The 20,561-nt window shown below is 37.2% G+C and overlaps 1 protein-coding gene across 1 annotated transcript in view; it reads right to left on the minus strand.

Annotated features, from left to right (window-relative positions):
- Positions 1-20,561, minus strand: part of LOC130831595 (orofacial cleft 1 candidate gene 1 protein-like) — a gene marked incomplete at its 5' end in the record, with an annotated part of 175,328 nt that overhangs the window by 71,262 nt on the left and 83,505 nt on the right. The window contains one exon of the mRNA XM_057699860.1: positions 10,624-10,755. Within this exon, the coding sequence (XP_057555843.1) occupies positions 10,624-10,755 (132 nt within the window). The remainder of the gene's footprint in view (positions 1-10,623; positions 10,756-20,561) is intronic.

The following is a 20,561-nucleotide window of genomic DNA, read 5'->3' on the forward strand; positions in this document are numbered from 1 at the left end:
TTCTGCTTTGTGACAGAGAGCAGTTTCAGGTAACACAATATAATTAGACCAAATTAAAAGCTTCATGACATCACTTTAACATTTATTCTCTTACTTGATTCTCCCCACAAGCCTGAAAGTAGAAAATTCGGCTATTACAATTCTTATTTTACACACACGATGAAGGTATCTCAGAGAGGTTTCACAGAGGTTTCAAATACTAAGTAGTAAACTTGTGATTCGCACTGGTGTTCTGACGTCAAGACCATGTTGCTTTCCCCTCTATAGTACAGTGGCCACATGAAAATAATTCCTTTGTATTTCTTGGCTTGGCCAATCCACAGTGGCCTAAGGAGTACATGAATTCACACTTATTTATTCAACAAATCTTGATTGAGCAATTGCTATGTGCCAGACACAACGGTAGCCCAAGCAGATTTGGTTCCTACCTTCACAAGACTTGTAGTCTAAGACAGGGAGGTCTACAAATGAATGCATTCTTGGTATAAAGGGAAAGAACATTGGGGTAAGTCATAGAGGCATTGGACAGGGCCTCCTTGAGAGGGAAGTTTTAAGCTAGATTATGAAGGGTAAAAAGTTAGTGGCAGTTAATGACTCTTCCAGATAGAGGAAACAGCATGAAGGAATATCCTCGGTGGAAATCGCCTTGCTGTATTTCAAGGAATTGAAGAAAACAAGAGCACTCTGCAGCTGCACATCAGTTCTTCTCAATGCTGGCTGCACTCTAGAATCACTGGGAGAAGGTTTTTAAGAATAATGATGTCCAGGCCTTGCCCCTGGATAATTTGATACCTTTGTTCTGGGGCAGAGCCCAGACGTGAATATTTGTTCAAAACTCTAAAGAAGATTCAATGTGCAGGCAAAGTTAAGAAGCATTGTTTTATTAGGTTTGTGGAACCACAGGTATAGGCAAAACTGTGTTTAAATATGAATAGACTTCTTTTAGAATTTATTAACATTTTGGTTGATTTTGAGTGGGACTTAACTTTTTTTAAAAAATCAGTTTGGTTTTGGTTTGGGTAGTCTATTTTTATACTAAAAGCTCACATAATATTCATTGATTTCAACATATGCGGCACATAATTCAATAATCAATAGTGTCTCTTTAGAAGCATTGATGAGAAAGCTCTAGTGAAAAGGAGACCATGGCCTCATTCAGTATCTATACTCCCAAGAAAGGATACTTCCAAAGATGGATGAGCGACCTAGTGGCAAGGAAACATGTCTGGCGTGGAGCACCCACACAGGATCATAGCCTGAAGCAGGAGATCATCAGATACTGGAGTTGAAGTATGTTATTTTAAAGGTCCTTTGAATTGGGGTTCCTGGCTACCTGGTACTAGTCTTACGGGAATCCCAGAGAGTGTATACTTGACCCCTATATCACTGACCCGAATGCAAACAAGAAAATTTAGTCCCAATTTTTTAAAAATAATGTTAGATAAGAAATGAGCTCTGGAATTGTCTCGTGTCATCTCAGAGTAGATGCTTTTCTACACTTGGGTGGCTCAGCCTTTCCAGAAGGTGTCAGAGCTTTATTTCTGCATTCTTATTTTGTCCTCAAGCCAAAACCTACAACAACTATGAAAACAATAGTTTACCTTGAGAGGGGCCAGAGGGAAAATGTTTTATAAGATTAAGACACTTAAAATTAAAATTCCGAAATGACATCATTGTTCCTCAGTGATGTAGTCCTTTTCCTAAATATCCCAAAGATTTTTTTTCTTTAAAAGTTGCTATTGGACTTCCCTCGTGGCAAAGTAGTTTAGAATCCTCCTGCCAATGCAGGGGAACAGGTTCAACCCCTGGTCCCAGAAGATCCCACGTGCCACAGAGCAACTTAGCCTGTGCACCACAGCTACTGAGCCTGTGCTCTGGAGCCCACGAGCCACAACTACTGAAGCCCGCATTCCTAGAGCCCGTGCTCCACAACAAGAGAAGCCACACAATGAGAAGCCCGTGCACCACAACCAAGAGTAGCCCCCACTCACCACAAGCAGAGAAAGCCTGCACATAGCAGTGCAGTTTCAATGTAGCCAATAAATAAATGAATAAATAAATTTATTTTAAAAATTTGCTGTTGTTGCTTATTTTTTAACTTTTTCTTATATAGAAAATATTGCAGAGTTTTTTAAAATCTACTCTGCATTTTCTCCTTTATTCTTACTTCAGAGGAAGAATCGTCCCTTCTCCTTCCCAATACTCACCTCTCCCATCTATCTTGCTCACAGTGGGAATTCATCCCCCAAATTTCCTTTTCTCTTGCTTTCTCAACTTCCTCCTCCAGACCGTTCCCCATTTTTTATGAAATGAGGGGTAAGTGTCCATCCTAAAAAATACAGCAAATCTCCCTCAACCCACATGGAGTCAAGAGTTAAGCTACTCTTAAAATGCTCGCCTTCGTCTCATTTTCAAGAGCCTCTTCCATATGTACTGCCTTCATTTCCTTGTTCTGCCCATTCCTCTGGTCACTGCAGTTTGGTTTGTGCCCTCATTTCTTATATATTCTATCAATAGACATCAAAATGCATCTTACTGGCAAAGCGAACTATCTTTTCATCTTTATCCTAGTCCATCACCCAGAGCCTTGCTGAGGCGAAGTGAGGTGCGTGGGCCAGCAGCATACGCGTCATGTGGGAACTGCAGAATCAAAAGCCTGTCTCTGACCTACCAGATCAGATTTTGCATTTTAACTGGATCCTTGGGGGATTTGTACACATTAAACTGTGAATGCAATTGCCAAGATATCGAAGCAACCTAAGTGCCCATCAACAGAGGAATGGATAAAGAAGATGTATTATGTATATGTGTGTGTGCGTGTATATACATGTACATACACACACAACAGAATACTACTCAGTCAAAAGAGGAGTGAAATATTGCCATTTGCGGCAACATGGATGGACTGCGAGGATATTATGCTAAGTGAAATGTCAGACAGAGAAAGACAAATACTGTATGATATCACTTACATGTGGAATCTAAAAACACAGCAAACTAGTGAATATAACAAAAAAGCAGCAAACTCACAGACGTAGAGCATAAATTAATGGTTACCAGTGGGAAGAGGGAAAGAGGGGCAATAGAGAAGTAGGAGATTAAGAAATACAAACTCTTAGTATAAACAAAGCTTCAAGGATATATTGTACAACATGGCAAATATAGCCAACAGTTTATAATAGCTGCAAATGGAGTATAACCTTTAAAAATTGTGAATCACTATATCATATACCTGTAACTTACAAATTATTGTACATCAAATATACTTTAAAAAATGAAAAGTGAAAGTTTTGGCCAAAAAAAAAAAAGTATGAGTAGCACTACAACAGAGTATTTTACTGATGTGACCATCCTCTCTGTTCTTGAGACTCTTAAAATTCCGTGGTCTCCATGATGCCACACTTCCTGGTCCTTCCTCTGCTTTTTCCGATTGCTCCTTTGCAATTTATCCTTGTCTCCCATCTGTCCCTTAAATTAAGGTTATCCTACAGGCTGTTCACTCTTCTTTTCCTTGGTAAACTCATCCATTCCTGTGGCTTTGACCCCACCCCTGAGAGGAGGACGCCCATATGTCCCTCCTGGGCTTTAAATCTACTTTTTCAACTCCAAGATAGTCAGTCTTAATTTCCCCAACATTTTAAACTCAATCTGACCAAAACCAACTGGTCAGCTCCTTTGGGAACTTCATCTCTGATAAGGGCAATACTATTTTCCTGGATACCTGAGATAGAAATACTCTTGACTCTAATTTTCACATTTTTCTTTATGACACAACTATTCACCTAACAAATCCTGTTGACTCAAATTTAAGTTTAAGGCAACCGGATTTCTTCCCTTAAAGCACTCCTTGCCCAAATCGATCTCCATGCGTTTGCTGAAATCCAGTGGTTCCTTTCAGTTTTTCAAATATACTTTGTACCGTTCTGACCTCTAAACTTTTCTCGTGGCTTTTCTTTTACCCCAAAGAAATGCAAAATGAACACATATTTCCCCAGATTATACTAATACATGACTTAAATGAGGCTGTATTAAAAAAAAAGAAGTTCAGGTAAATTTCAACTGCCTCCCAAAACTTAGCCAATTGTTTCCAGAAGCCCACCAGCAGGTCTCACCTGAGCCCATGATCTCCTCACCTATCTCATCCCACAGTGGTCTCTGTAACACCTTGAACTGCAAAAGTGTAGTATATAGAACACAGTACACGTACACAGTATGCCACATTTTCTCATGGGATAGTATGTACCATAATACATAGCATACTCCCAGGACTTAAGAATTTCAATGAAAAGGTTCTTTTAAGCGGGTTGGCTGGTGTTTCCGTGAAGTTCCCCTCTCCCTGGAAATCCCACCGTGAGATGACTGATGGGGAACAAATCTGATTGACCGAGAGCATACATTTCCCATCATTGCCCCCCTCACCTAACAACCAAATCTTTGTTATTTCGCCAATTGCATCTGCATCACTTCTCCAAGCATGAAGTCTCCCAGAAGGCCTGCTGGTCCTGCAGGCAACTAGAGTGCTGGCAGGTCTCCCCACCATCTAGTCAGCGTGTGGACATACACACATCTGAGGGGTGGAGTAGGCCTGGGCTCCTGGGAGCCCCCGGAGGTAGAGGATCGCATGTTATTTTGGTGGACAACCGCCCGGCACTTAGCAGCATGTTTTGCTGACAGTGGTTACACAATAAACCTCTCCCGAATTGAATTTGTGCATCACAAAACACACATAGACCTCGCCAACGACCACTGTTCATGCTATGTAGGCACATGCAAAACAAAATTATCAAGCAGAACAAATGTTTCCCTTGTCTGCCCCCTAAAAACTAAAGCAGCCTAAAAAAAAGTGATAACCCCAAAGTTATATCATGGGTCATTTTTTCCAGCCTTTCATTGCTCATAAATATTTTCTGGCCTCAGGCATCCACCTATTTGCAAGGTTGATCCCCACTTAAAACAACAACCATGGGATCAAATTCAGAATCATCTTAACGTGTGCGTGCGTGTGTGTATGTGCCTGCGCATGTGTGCTGCCGCAGGCATGCACAAATGTGCTGTAAGTGAACATTAACGGCACTTTGTCATGATTTGGGGACTGTAGTGGACTCAGCAGGTTACACGTGGAGCCTATCAATGTGGGACAGCTTGTGGAAGATCACAAACATATTTCTCAGATAGAAACTTTGCAGCCACGAACACATCATGGGCTCACCCCTTCCCTAAGGTTCACTCCTTTAATTGTAAATAGCCAGAAAGCCATCAAGCCAGAGTTTAATAAACTTTTAATTTGAAATGAATTACCACATGTTGTGTTTGTTTACCCATTATTAAATCTCTGAGAACATATCAGTGGCAGAAACAGCAAACTGTACCACAGCCCAGAGATATTAGAAAACAAACCCATGGGGGATATTAACTGCTAATACTATGTCTAGGAAGCCTCCAAGAAAAATAAATAAATATATGCAATATACTAGAGACAGGCATTCGAAGAGATTTTTATGTTTTGTTTTTGTGTTAATCTATTCAGAATATGGGCAGAAGTTCCCTGTGTAGTCTTTGAACGTGAGGCTCATATTAGTTTCCGAGATCAGAGCACAGCAAATGATAATTAACCTTTTCCAAAGCATTTTCCTAAAGCATAAAAGACTCTCCCTCTCATGGTATACAGTGTTCTCATATTGAATGCGTCAGTGTTTATATTTCTTGGAGTATCACCTGTCCTCCTTTTAAGGGAACTGGGAGCAAACTTCTAAAAGCCAAGTTCAGAACACAGGGCAGTAGATGTGGAAAATACAGCCACGGTACCCTGAGGAAATACTAGAAAGCAAAAATGATCTAGTGAAAAATGGTCTAAGAGTAATTGCTTCTAATCTTCTGCTCAGGATCCTAAAACTAGGTTAAAATGTCAGTTTCACTGAAATATTACTACTGTTAAACCAGAACCTCCTTTCTCTAAAGTTAAAAATTCTAAAATAAGATTTTTAGCTCCATACTTAATCCTAAAACATTAAGGGGGAAAAAAAGAAAGGAAGGAAGGAAGGAGGGAGGGAGAAACCCACATTTCATATGCACATTTTTTTTAGTGTCCCCTACAACGGCTTTAGAGTTGACTGGACCTTTGAACTTGATATTTAAACAAACTACATGGCATTCTCTACTCTGAGACTGCCAGCAGCTTACACCCCCACCTCTCCACCTTCCCCTTCCCCGCACTGAGCATCTATATCCACAACAGCACACCCATTGTTGTCTGCCTACGATATTTGCACTTAAAACAAAAAAATCAAAGCCTTTAAACCTATTAAACGCCAACACAGAGTGCTTACAGGCAGCTCAGAGGTATGCGTGTTGAGGACAGCAAGCTCTACGTATTATTCTCTAAAACCAGACCACGACATCGGTCACCTCCTACCTTCTCAGGCTAAGAGTAGAGCCAATCCAAGTTCTCAGGTGTGAGTCACAATAGACTCTAATCAAGCTGCCTTATAGCGTTGGCATTTATTACCTAGCTTCAATATATACCTCATTTCTAATTTAGTGTCACAAATATTTGTTTCAAGCCAGCTAACATAATTCAACATATATGAATTTTGTGTATAAAATTTCAATATAACCTTTCCAGGTATCCATGACTCTATAAAATGACACTGAGTTCTCTGGAGGTGGTGGTGTCTCAGTAATCACTGGCTGGGGATAATGGTTTTACTCCCAGAGAAACAGGACAGGTGTGAATACGGAAGCCCAGGGCTTGTGCTGAAGTTGTCCACTAGGTAAGGAAGCGGGGTTCTAGGAATTGAGCCTAACAAGCAGGGGAGTTTTACTTGACCCAACAAGGCTTATCTCCGAGGAATTTGGAAAACTCCAGCCACAACTTAAGAAACGTTTATCACTGGAAATTGAATATGAAGCTCTGTGCTGCCCAGCGACTGGCAGAACGAGACAAGGAAGGTGGATGTCACCTAAGAAGTCAAATAGTTCCGGCTTTGGGTCTGATTATAGCAGCGATCCAACATCCTTCTGAAACATTGCTGTTTTCCTGAGCTATGCCCTCATCCCAACACTTCCATCATTCTACACACTCTTCCAGGTTGAAATCTACCACTTAGCAGTTTCGGTTACAGTCTAGGTGTCTATGCCTCTCTAATGGACATTTTCTCCTTCCCAACTTCCATCTCTCTCCTGAGTTTCACATGCATTTTCCCAAAGATCTCCTGAACATTTCTACTTGGATGTAATACAGGTATCTCACACTCAGCAGATCCAAAACTAAGCTAGTGGTTTTCCTTCTAATCTCGTCCCCCGCCCCTTTATTTCCTGTTATCTGATGGTTGACATCTACCCAGGCTAAAAAATTAGGAATCGCCCTTAATTCTTCGCCACCCATATCCAATTAACAGGAACATTCTTATTTTTAGTCCTAAGGTCATCCTACTTCCCCCCTTTAATGCTTTAAAAATTTGTACTCTCTTCTCCAGCTTTACGATCGCTGCCCTAATTTGGCCCCTCATCTCTTGCCTGCACTGCTCCAAATTTTTCCTAACTGATCTGTTTCTAGTCATGCCTTTCTCAGATAAACCCTCTCAAAAATTACCTGAGGGATCTGCCTAAAATAGAAAGTGAAATACATCACTCGCCTTCCTTCCCACAACCCATCTGTGGCTATCCAGTTAACACCGATTTCTCATCAGCCACAATAGACACAAGAAGACAGTGGAGAAAACAGTGAGGGAACATTATAAGTATCCTAGAATTTTATGCATGGAAAAATGATCTACCAAAAGTGAGGAAAAATAGACTTTTGCAGACATGCAATGACTAAGAGAGTTTACCACACACAGATCCAAACTCTAAATGAATTACTAAAGATTTATTTCAACAAGAAGAAAAATAGAAGCAGGCCGAAGACATGCTATATTAAAATATTATAAAGCACAGATACTGACCAAATGTGTCAGTAAAATAATTTTATAATGAGAGTAAAAAAAAAAGTGAAATGGAAAGTATAGTCAACAATAACAGAAGAGAACACAGAGGTGTCTAATGAGTAGTTAAAGAGTACTAAAGGTCATTGTCACACTCAGAATAGAAAAGAAGTATTGAATAAAGTTAGTTTTAAAGATTATAGTTAAATATATAGATAAGAAAATTAAAGATAACATCTAAAATAACAATAAAATGTATAGATTAAAAACAAAAGAAGAAAAATAAAATAAAGAATATTATTTTGAGTTAAAGAGAAATTCAAGAAAAAGTATTCTTTAAAGGCAAAGAAATAGGATGGTAAACATAAAATGCAAAATAAAATGTTATCAAGTACAAATAGAAGAGTAATAGGAATAATCACAAAAAGTTTAAACTTACCTATTAAAAGACACATTATCTACTTGCCTCAAGTACAAAAATAAAATTCAGATTTATGCTGTTAAAAAAGATATACCCAAAAGAGTGCCACAGGTGAATTTTAAATTTTTAAATAAAAATAGTATATGCTGTGAAAACATTTATCAAAAAAATCAGATGGTAGAATTAGCATCAGAAGAACTAGAATGTAAATCCAAAAACATTCATAGACGAGCAGAGAGACTACTTCTATATAAAAGAAATGAGAACATCATAAAAACTATAACAACCATAAACTTGAATGCACTTAACAACTGATTTAAAATATAGAAAGCAATATCTGGCAGAATTGCAAGAGAAATGGACAGATCCAGCCACAATTGGTGATTTCACACATCAGATAAATAACAACTGAAGATAAATGAGTTAAGCTTTCAAATCAAGGAGGTTTTAAAAGTAACCCCAAAGAAAATCTGAAGAAAATGAGTGAGGAGATAATAAGGCTAAGAATATAAATGCAGAGAAAACAAAAAATCAAGAGTCTTCATGGAGGCAAATGAGCAATTGTATATTTTTTAAAAATGAACAACAAGGCAGGTCTTAATATTAGGAATGAAAAGAAGAATGTAACGATAGATTTCATGTTATTTTAAAATTATAATAGTATTTTTATATATTTTCTTATAGATATGTAAAATAGCTATTGAATAATACACGAAAAGCACTGATTCCTCCAAGGAGAACAACTAGTTTGCTGGGAGAGCAGCAGTGGGAGGTGGGTTTTATTTCAAACAGTTTAAATGTATTGCCTGTTGAATAAAACTGTAAGGGAAGGAAATGCATTTGAAAAATAATACAATAATATGACAATGGTAATCCAATCAGTTTTAGATGAAGTTAATCATTAGTTTTTGATGAATTAATGGGATATATGTATAAATCCAGCTGATTCACTTTGCTGTACAGCAGAAACTGGCACAACAGTGTAAAGCAATTATACCCCAATAAAGATCTGAAGGGAAAAAAAACTATAAAAAGATTAATAATAAATGATTGACTAATCAATAAAAATCAAAAATTGAGTCAGATATCAATACTTTCCTACCATTCACCCCACCTAAAGAAAAAAAAAAAGAAAAAGCACCAGAACTCTTACAGATCAATGAGAAAAATAAGTAAATAACCCAAAGAAAATGTGGAGCAAACACAGTAACAGATCATTGTCACAGAAGAGAAAATCCAAACAGTCCACAGAAATACATGAAACCCTTTCTTGTATTCAAGGAAATTCTAATGAAAACAGAGATCATTTCATTGCAACTGAATTGCCAAAACTGAGAATGACAAGGATTGAAAAGATGTGAGTCAAAGAGACTCTGCTACAGAGCTGTTGGGTTGAAAAGTCATACAACTACTGTGGATGGCAGTGTGTCACTATGCTGTAAACTTAGGATGTGTGTGCCCTGCTCAGTGATTCCTTTCCCTGTAGAGATACTCTCGTGAAAGTCACACCTGTGAGCACAAGGAGGACACTTCCAAGAATAATCGCTAAAGTCTTGTTTGCCATAGAGTGAAACTGAAAACAACATAAATAATAAGAATAAACAAACTCGGTTACAATCATGCAAAGAAATTCTATACAGCAATAAAATCAACAAACCAGAAATACATATGTGTGTGAGTGTGTGTTTGTACGTGTGTGTCTGTAAATCAAAGATAATACTGAGAGAAAATAAAGTTGCAAAAACAGATGTAAGGTATGATATATTTACAAAAACTTTTAAGACATAGAAGATACATTCTATATTGTTTATAATTACATACATACCGGGTAAAGGTGAAAAGGAAATCTCCTTTTGGAAAAGGAAATAATTCTTTACAAAAAAATAATAATCTCTAATGTGTCTCTTCTGTAAACGGAAACTTTTGTACATTGAATATTTCAAACAATGTTATTTGCTTATCTTGTGTTTTATTAAACCAGTCTTTGAAAACAAAGTCTTGTAAAATAAATTATATTATTTGAGAACTTTTTTCTGAAAACAATTCTCTTTCACTGAGCATGCAAGAAAATTTTAGAGCAACAAGTTATGTTTCAATGAATTTTCTATTTTATTATGTAATTTATAATTATGCAATATGAAAATTAGTATTCTCATTAATGATTATATTCTCTTTGATGGCATGGTATAGAAAGAAATACACTAATACTAGTTCTTTTCCAGGTTTATATAACAAAACTTGAAATATTAGTAATAGAATGCTTGTAAAAAGTGAACTAACCTTGAGAGGAATGTGAAGAGGGTTTAGCTTCATCACCCCTTGAGGCACAAATGTTCTCTGTTTGTTTCTCTGAAGGGCCAGCTGTGTCATCCACACCTGATTCTGCTTTCTCTGCTTCAGCCATTAAACAAACTGGAAATTCAGGAGGAAGCTGAATATGCCTTTCATGGTCTTTCTGATCATCCAAATGTAGAGGAAGTTTAATTACCTATTAAGAGATAGACCTGTTATCAAAACGGTTGAAAATATTACACACACAACTAAGTATTTCTCTAGAACGATACAATTTGCAAAATCCAAAAGGTCAATGATGAATTCACTTTTTTCCAGAACTTCTATTTGTTTTTGTTTGGTTTCATTACCAAAAAACTGCATTTTTTGTATTAATAGGTTTACATAAAATGTCATTGTTTTATGTGTTTATTGGTTTCTTTGTTTTATCTTATAATTTCTTTAATTTCTTCTTCCAAATAACACTGTGTGTCTAATATTCATGCTGGAATAAAATTAGCAAATATTCATTTACTAGTAAGTATTTACTATCTTCAAGAAACAATATTTTAAGTTCAAAAATAAATGACCAGACTGTAGACTCTAGTGGTAATATATGGGGAGCTCAGAATGCAATTTTTTCAACTTCTCTCGATGTTTAAAAGGTTAATAGTAAAATGCTTGGTGGAAATAATCAATGACACAGGAAATGAAGTATTCAGAAAAGGGAGGAATTGATAGAGAAGGTTTTCTCGGAAAAAGTTAAAGGTTATCTTGCGTGTACAGTTTTCCGTCTTACGTTCTTTCACACACACTCTGGGGGTTGAATCAGAGCAGCTTCCAGTGTCCTCCTTAAAGCTCAGGGTTATTAGCCTGAGTTCTACCCCTAGTAGCACATGAGGTCATGGCTGAGCTATACCCCCTGGCTCTGCCTGCCCCTCTGACTGTGGCAGTTTCTTTCCGTGAAAAGACACCGGAGGGAAATGATCGGAACCGACTGGACTTCACTACTTCACTTGTTTCCTTTCATCTCTACGTCTGCATTGCAAAACCACTTTTCTGTTCCAGTATCTACTTTGCCTCTCTTTTCTCTTCCCAACCTCAAGTTGTTCTTTTCCTAAGTAACTCCAAAAGGAGTACTTAAAATTAACTTGTTCAGAAATTTTTGCATTTGAGAAAACTCACACCAAAAAATCCACATATTTCAGAATTTCACATGGAGGAAAATAGGGTTTCAAGACAAGAATTTTTCGTTTTCATCCTCATGAAAGAGAAGCATCTACATTCATACTTATTCTGCCTTAAAATCAGAAAATCATGCATCTTGAATAACAGTACTATTCTCATGAGTAGAACTCACTCCCCCTCCCCAACTGCCCCTGAAATATAAACAGGAAGAAAATTTCTGTTATTGTCTATCAAATAAGAAAGCTAGTGGACCATTATATCCATTTGTAATGCATAATGACCAGAGGGCTCTACAGATAAATCATAATATTACTGTTTTCATAAAGTTCTTTTTTTAAACAGGGAGTCAGAAAAAACAAGAGGAAAAAAATTGGCAGTGTGTTCAAATCAAGTAGATTTTAGTGAAATCAAGTTATTCTATTGCTGTTCATCAGATAATCTCTTCTCTTGATCTTGTAAATTTTAAACATCACTTCCTGATTTTATCTCAAATATAAAATATAGGAGCTTCCCTGGTGGCACAGTAGTTAAGAATCCGCCTGCCAGTGCAGGGGACACTGGTTCAATCCCTGCCCTGGGAAGATCCCACATGCACAGAGCAACTAAGCCCGTGAGCCACAACTATTGAGCCCATGTGCCACGACTACTGAAGCCCCCGCACCTAGAGCCTGTGCTCCACAACAAGAGAAGCCACGGCAATGAGGAGCCTGCGCACCACAATGAAGAGTAGCCCCCACTCACCACAACTAGAGAAAGCCCACAGGCAGCAACAGAGACCACAGCCAGTAAATAAATAAATAAATTTTAAAAAATTTATAAATATCTATCTCTTTATTATCAATATCTGTAATACCTAAATTATTTTTTATGAACCAAAATGCTGATTTTCCATGCCGTGATTTACAAAACACTGAACATTAGGTAACAATGAAAAATTTAGTGAAAAATTATAAATGCCTTTTACATTACCTAATAAATATCAAAATTTATTTTCTTTAATGGCTATGTTTTCGTTTTCATTTCATTTTCACCTCTTTGTACAGTATTCAAGTCATCAATTTGTTAAGCACTTTGTTGAGGGTTTTCTGCAGTTTTCTTCAAAATTTGAGTGATTTTTCAATAACTCCTTTGGATTCATTTATAATGGTCTTCTTTTTCACACTTACTTATAACAATTTTCTAATCCTTAGAAGGTTTTAAAAACTTCTGATCCTGAGGTCCACCTCAAAACAATTGAATCAAAATATCTAGGAACAGGACTCAAGCTGTAGTACTTTTTAAGCTTCCCACAGGATTCTAATGTACAGCCAGATTTATTTTAGGATGCTACTATTTCCAGAATGACTGGAAAGACGCATATTCATCTAAGAGTGGTTTTCTTAATAGCATGCCTAGATTGCGACAAGAAGATATTTCAACGGAACATTATAACTGAATTAGCTAAAAGTGAGGAAATGTCAGTTAACTAAACTTAAAATAAATAGAAAACAGGAAGACCACCACATAAGAAGGATATATAGCTACTGAGTTTTAGGACAAAACTACATGTGTTTCCTTAAAATATCCATATTTAGTGGTTCCTTCAGTTAGGTAGGTAGGTAGATAGACTGAAAAAAAAAATCAAACATATAGGTAAGGAAGAAAATAAATCATAGCATTTTACAACACAAGCACCCCAGAAAAACAATATAAACAGGTAGAACAAATTTGGATGTGTAGGACAAAAATAAGTAAGCTAAAAATGTGTTGGAATGCTTCATATGTCATGAGTGTTATCGTTTTCTTTTTTGGATCCTCCATGGTGTTGGCCTAAAATGTATTTATGAAGCAGCATTTCTGCTAAAATACTTGATTAAAAAATAGAATGCCAGACCTATACAAATAAATGGTGCCCAAGTGGTTTTTTGTTTTGTTTTATTTTGTTTTAATTTTTGATGTAAACTAGGCAGCATACATTGAAGCCATGTGTGTGACAAAGAGAGCCTTCCAATGACCACTTTCGTCCTGTGGAAATATGGGTCATTGGGTATCTGTTGTTGGTCTCATCAAATAAATGTCAAGCATCTTCAAGGCAGAGACCACACCTATCTCTTTCGTACCCCTGGAACAACAGATGCCAACACACAACAGAAGCTCAATAAGAACTTCCGGTAAAGAAATATATCCCGTTAGAGAGAGTAGCACTGACATATATTCACTTCCCACTACCTAGTGGGAAGCTGCTGCATAACATACCAACTCGATGATTGGTGATGACCTAGCAGGGTGGGACAGGGAGGGCGGGAGGGAGGCTCAAGAGGGAGGGGATATGGGGTTATATGTATAAACACAGCTGATTCACTTTGTTGTACAGTGGAAACTGGCACAACAGTGTAAAACTATTATATTCCAATAAAGATCAGAAAGAAAGAAAAAGAAAGAAAGAAAGAAAGAAAAGAAAGAAAGAAAGAAAGAAAGAAAGAAAGAAAGAAAGAAAGAAAGAAAGAAAAAGAAAGAAAGAAAGAAAAAAGAAAAGAAAAAGAAATATAGGACTTCCTAGGTGATGCAGTGTTTAGGAATCCACCTGCCAATGCAGGGGACACGGGTTCAATCCCTGCCGCAGGAAGATACTACATGCCGTGGAGCAGCTAAGCCTCTGTACCACAACTACTGAGCCTGCGCTCTAGAGCCTGAGAGCGCAACTACTGAGCCTGTGCGCCGCAACTACTGAAGCCCATGCGCCTAGAGCCTGTGCTCTGCAACAAGAGAAGCCACTGCAGTGAGGAGCCCACACACCACAACGAAGAGCAGCCCCCTCTGGTCACAACATGTGCAGCAATGAAGACCCAACACAGCCAATAAATAAATAAATAAATTTATAAAAACAAAAAAGAAAGAAATATATCCCCTGTCCCACGTTAGTGAGACCAGTCTGCTCTAGCAGCAACAGACTGTAAACTGAGAAATCGGGGGATTTGGGTGGCTGTCCAGACTCATTTATAACATAGAAGTTTGAATTAAATTATCCTCAAGATTTCTGCTAACTCTAGAATTTTACCTCCTGTTTGTAGACATAAATTTAATCTACATTATGAGAAATCAGTATTAAGATGTAGTTACTTTCATAGGTTTATGATCCTGGAATTTTCAATAGCATGAAAAGAAGCTAAAGGCTAGAAAGAAGCAGCTCTGGAAAATTTTTAAATTCTTTTTCCAACTCACAAAATCGTATTGCAAAACTGAAAGTAGAGATTGCACAGCCAGTGGTCCAGGTCCAGGCAAATCAGATCTTCAATTTTCCTGAAGTTGTCGAACTTCTGGTCATAGCGTCCTCTGAGAAGTGGACACTTGAATTTTCCCTCCACTACATCCAAATTGTTATCATGTAAAGGAAAGGTTGCCCAAGTCCACAACATGGTAGAGACAAGCACACTTCCCATGAAGGAGAAAAATTTCGAACAGGAAAGCCGCGCCAGGTTTCATATCCTTCTTAGGCGGGAGTACCTAGACAGACATTAGGACAAGGCAAGATTCGGAGCTTGTATTTAGAAACACATCATAGTCAGTAACACTTGTAGATAATTTACAGTTAAGTAAAGAGCTGGTTTGCACTTTTATTGTTTGCCCTTAAAAACTCAACATTGGATGCACTTGCAGAAATAAACGTTTCAGCCTAAGGTTAATTGAGCAAACATACCACCATGAAAATAGGACTCCAAAATGAGACAAATTCGACCCTGCCATTTCAAAATTCTGCCCTTTATGAGCTTTAGGACTCAAACTTGTAATCTGTTAACTACAGTGGTATACTGTACTTTCAGTTCTTTTTGCTTGAGCTGTACCTCTTTGTATAACTCTATCTTTTGTCATAGTCATTGTTTTACTTGCCTGTCATTCATCTTTGTATCATTCGTGTACCCAGCACAAAGTGTGTTGCACAGAAGAAATGCTTTTCTTATAAAGAAAAATGGTTGAACAAACTATCACACGCCAGAGAAACGAATCCTAGGCATAAGGATAGTTTGAATTCCTATTACAAGGTCTACCTCTTCAAAGAAAAATAGTGTCCTATTTAATCTTGTGACTACTCTGTATATTTCAGTTGACACTATAATGCACATCACTGTATAAGCAATTTGTCAATACTAAGCAAATAGTGTTAGGTATAAACACGGATGGAATGATCCGATTGACTGGTCGATGGTTTACGTCCCCAGACTAGAGGTGGAGCCTATTCTTCAGTCTTTAAAAAATTTTTAGCGAAATGCAAGACATGAACAATCTTTTTTAAAACACAGAGTATAGCCTTGGGTTTTTTTTTAAATTCTGTGTGAATAATTGTAAATGGACAAAGATAGAGACTTGCCCAAGACTATTTTATAACAATATATTTAACCAAAAGTGTGTAGGCATATTTTATATGATTTATGTAAATATTCCAAGACTTAGTTTATTTTTAAAATGAAGCAGAAGCATCTGTTGAAAAATGCCATAACCCTGTGGCAGCTGCTATTAAACCATTAACAGGATCAGGTTTCATTTAAACCAGATTTACCATTTTCTACAACAGCCCATGGGAGAGCTAAAAACATTAGGCGCAAATTACTGACAAAAGAATTTCTTCATCAGCCCATACTTTTCATTTGGTTAGTTGGCTGTGAATAACCCTTGTGATAAGAGAATATAAGCTAAGTGAGGAGGAGGAAAAATGGGGTCAGAAACGTTTCTGACCATCCTTTAAAAAGAAAGTTGAACTGCTGCTATTACAATATTTCATCAGTTTTTATCCCTGAATTTAGAAGTGAAAACTTATGCCCCTCTTATACTAGCCGGATCTTACTCAGTGATATGTTCAAAATATTAATAGATTAAGTAAGAAGTTGACCAGTACTGACCCAATTCTATCATTAGTTTTCCTGTGGTCTTGGGCAAGTCACTTATCTTTTGGTATCTGTTTCCATGCACTCAGACATCCTCAACCATAAAAACAAGAATATAAGCACCTTCCTCGCAGAGTTGATGCAATTATCAATTTGGATAAAATATTAAAATGTTCATAAAAATGTAAAATGCACATAAATATTATTATTATTAATCTTACGACTTTATCCCAACTATTTCTATGACTTAGATTATAGTTTATTTTATATGGACACCAAGTGGGGAAAGCGGGAAGGGTTGGAGGGGAATGAACTGGGAGATTGGGATACCAAATTGTACACTCTAAATATATGCAGTTTATTGTATATTAACTGTATCTCAATAAAAGTTCTAAAAAAAATAAAATAAAATAAAATATAAAGATTATAGTTTATTTTAATAAAGAAGAAAAGCATAATTTAAGGTTGACGCTCATCTGTACACATGTAAAACACCAAAATCACTTTGTGCATGAGAAATGGTTCAAGGCCACCAAACATAACCCCGTAACATCAGGCAGCATTGCGTCACCTGTAGCAATGTAAATAAGAAGCCAGTCTTTAGGCACAAAAGGATCTTCACTTCAGCCTACTTCACAAGATAGGGGTGCCACATGCAATTACTCTGACAGCCCCTCCGCCCAGCAACCCGGAAATAAGTATTTGAACAAGACAAAACCTAGTCACTGATATTGATTGAAAAGGAGGACAAGAGCTATATGTTATCAAACGAAGGAATTTACCAGACAACAGTTATCTTATTTATTCTTTTAGTGCCTTTCCCCTGCTGTGTGTTGTAGGAGAGATCTTTTGCCCTGTAATGTGTAACTTGGGACTCATTTCTTTTTCTCTCTGGTAAGAAAGGATCACCAAGTTTCATTGTACCTCTCAGAGGATTCTTTCCACAAACCTGAGTATTTGCATAGCCATTCTACAGTGTGATGTTTCCATATTTTTCTGTAGCTTTGTAATTGGATGCTATATCATGAGGGAAAAAAATGAATCAGTCTCCCCCCAACCACCAATGCTATCTCATCATCAAAGTCCTGGTAGTTGGAGGTCATAATTTCCTCACAGTATCTTTATTTTCTGAGTACCATGAAGGGCATTCTTTTTGAAGGAAGAGACACTAGGGAGCTGAATTTCATTGCATAACATAAGGGTGATGCGCTCGACCTTCCATATCTTTGAGCGCGCATGTGAAAGGAGAGTAGAAAACAATCAGAAAAGAAACAAACAAGAATTATGAAGGCTGAAGTTTGCACAGAGGATTGGAAGAGAGAGCAAAATTCCTTCCACTTGGACACCAAATACTTTTAAATTGAAGCAACTCAAAAAGGATTAGGGAAGTCTTACAAAATGATGAAAATGCATATTGACGAAGTATTTTTCAATTTTCTGGATTTTCTGAAATATTTGGAATGATTATTGTTTTCATACTCAGAAAAAAGAGTTGATAAAGTAATTTCAAAAACAGAAGGCTTTCAAAGTTCTGCTTCTTCTTATGATGGAGACGGTCGTGAATGACCATAATTCTAACTTTAACAAGGGAAAACAACTCCAGTTAAATTACAAATTATGTATACTTTTGAATGCCTTGGGAATCTGAGGACATAAAGAAATTTAGGGGAAACTAAATCTCAGAAAGCATAAGCCCTTCATATATGAGTTAGGACTAGAGGTAGCTTTAATCTCAGGGAACAGGTGAAGGAGCAGTTCTGTCGTTGGGTGAGAGATTTTGCAGGTAAAAGGAGAAACTGGCTGAACGTTTTACTGTCTTGGACTCATGTGGAATGTTGAATGCACATGAGGCCCAGACACAGAATGAGTCCCTACTATTTACAGATTCTCAATTCTAGGGCTCTTGTCCAGCATCACGGGGGCAATCGGGTCCAGGCTGAAAGTCAGAAAGAGATCTTCCATGGCACAAAGACCTCAAGGCAGGACTGGGGAGCAGAGCGGTTATGTAGTGCCTGCATACCAAGCCCAGCTGGAAGGAGGGATCTTCCGCACTTGAAAACTTTTGAAACCAATGGTGAATTAAAACGAACGAAAGCCACAATCTAACTCCAACTTAGCTTAACTGTAATCAGAGAGATCAGCCCCTCACCCTAGCTGCCTGACAGAGACTGCTTTTTTTGTGAGGGATAAATATTTCCTGCTTCAGTCTTTGCAATTCATTTATATGTAATATCCAACATACAATACACAACCATGAGACATCCATAGAAGCAGAGAAACGTGATGCACAGATAAAAGAGAACAGTCGATGGAAACTGACCCACTGATGACTCAGATGTTAGAATTAACACACAAAGACTCTAAACAATCATTATACTTAGGATAAAGAAATAGGGGGAGATGGGAATAACCAGTGGAATGGAAGAAAATTTCAAGAGATAACTTAAAATATATTTAGAACAGAAACATAAAATACTTGAAATGAAAAACTCATTGAATGGACTTAACAGTATGGACATGGCAGGAAAAGGATAGATGACTCTAGTAGAGGCCAATAGGAAAGTCCCAACTGAAGCACAAAAGCAGAAATAAGTTAAGGGAAGGGAGAAGCAAACCCAACAGATCAGAGCACGTAAGACCTGCGGGACAATAATAGACAGTCTAACTAACACGTAATTGGAGTCCTAAAAGGGAAAGGGAAATACAGTGGTGCAGAAAAAATTCTGAAGCGATAAGAGCTGAGAATTTTCCAAAACTGAAGAAAGACATCAACCCACAAAACCAAGGAACTCAGAAAATCCCCAAAAGAAAAAGGAAAAACAAAACCTAGGCATATCATAGTCAAACCAATAAAATCAAAGATAAAACCTTAAAAATAAAGGGCCACTTATGATATTTAACAGAAAAGTTCATTATTGAGTGTCAAAGGGTCATATTTTCCTTATCATGAAATCCAGAATTTAGTATAAAAATATTATCTATCATGTGGAAAATTCTACTTTCATTTTTTTGCCCAGCTTTTTTGCCTTGCGCTCTGATCATAAAAAGTTACTTTTAGCTCTGGCACTAAACAAAATGTTACCAGAAACTTTGGTTCAGTATAAGCTTTACTGTTTGCTCCTTGGGGGGCTGTTTCTTGCCTGACATCATATTGTCACCTTATATTTACTGTATAAATTGTAATTCTTCAGCTTCGTATTAAAGGCCCTAATGCTACCTCACCACAAATCTAACTTAGAGTTTTATTTTCTATTAAACATATAGTTAAATATATGTAAAAATATGTAATACACAAACGTGTTTTAAATATTGTCAAATTTATTTTCTCAAATGCCTGCCCGTCTGTCTGTCTTTCTCTCTCTCTCTCTCTCTCACATACACACACACACACCCTGTCTACTATTTTCTCATGACAGGCTCTTCATCAGGACATACCTCTTCCTCCCCCAAGTTTTGCTCATTATAACCAAAGAATCTCGAGTCTTCCATTTGCACAATATCTTTGAGGGCATAATTTCTGATCTCCAGACTCTCAAACAGAAATATAGACAGAGATACCGGTGAGGCCCAGACATAGACTTGGAGAGTTAAACATTTTCATAACAATTACTAAGATATTCTAAGAGTTTTGAAGTCCTTAAAACTTAAAAGAAATAACAATATTAACAAAAAAGTTGTAAATAGTCAGTGACCTCAGAAAAGAGCATTTTTAAAATTTTGTTGAGGAGTACAGAGCATCTAATTAAAATACTGATGGTGTATAGGACAAAACTGAAGAAGCAGTGTTATATTCAGTCCCTTGCTCAGTTAGAAATCTTTTCTGTAATACACGAGATAGTTCAGTCTCTATCGGAACCCTACACTGATAGGAGTGTTTGTCAATTCATAAGATAAACCAAT

The sequence above is a fragment of the Hippopotamus amphibius genome, chromosome 11, assembly GCF_030028045.1.
Source record: "Hippopotamus amphibius kiboko isolate mHipAmp2 chromosome 11, mHipAmp2.hap2, whole genome shotgun sequence".
Taxonomy (NCBI): domain Eukaryota; kingdom Metazoa; phylum Chordata; class Mammalia; order Artiodactyla; family Hippopotamidae; genus Hippopotamus; species Hippopotamus amphibius.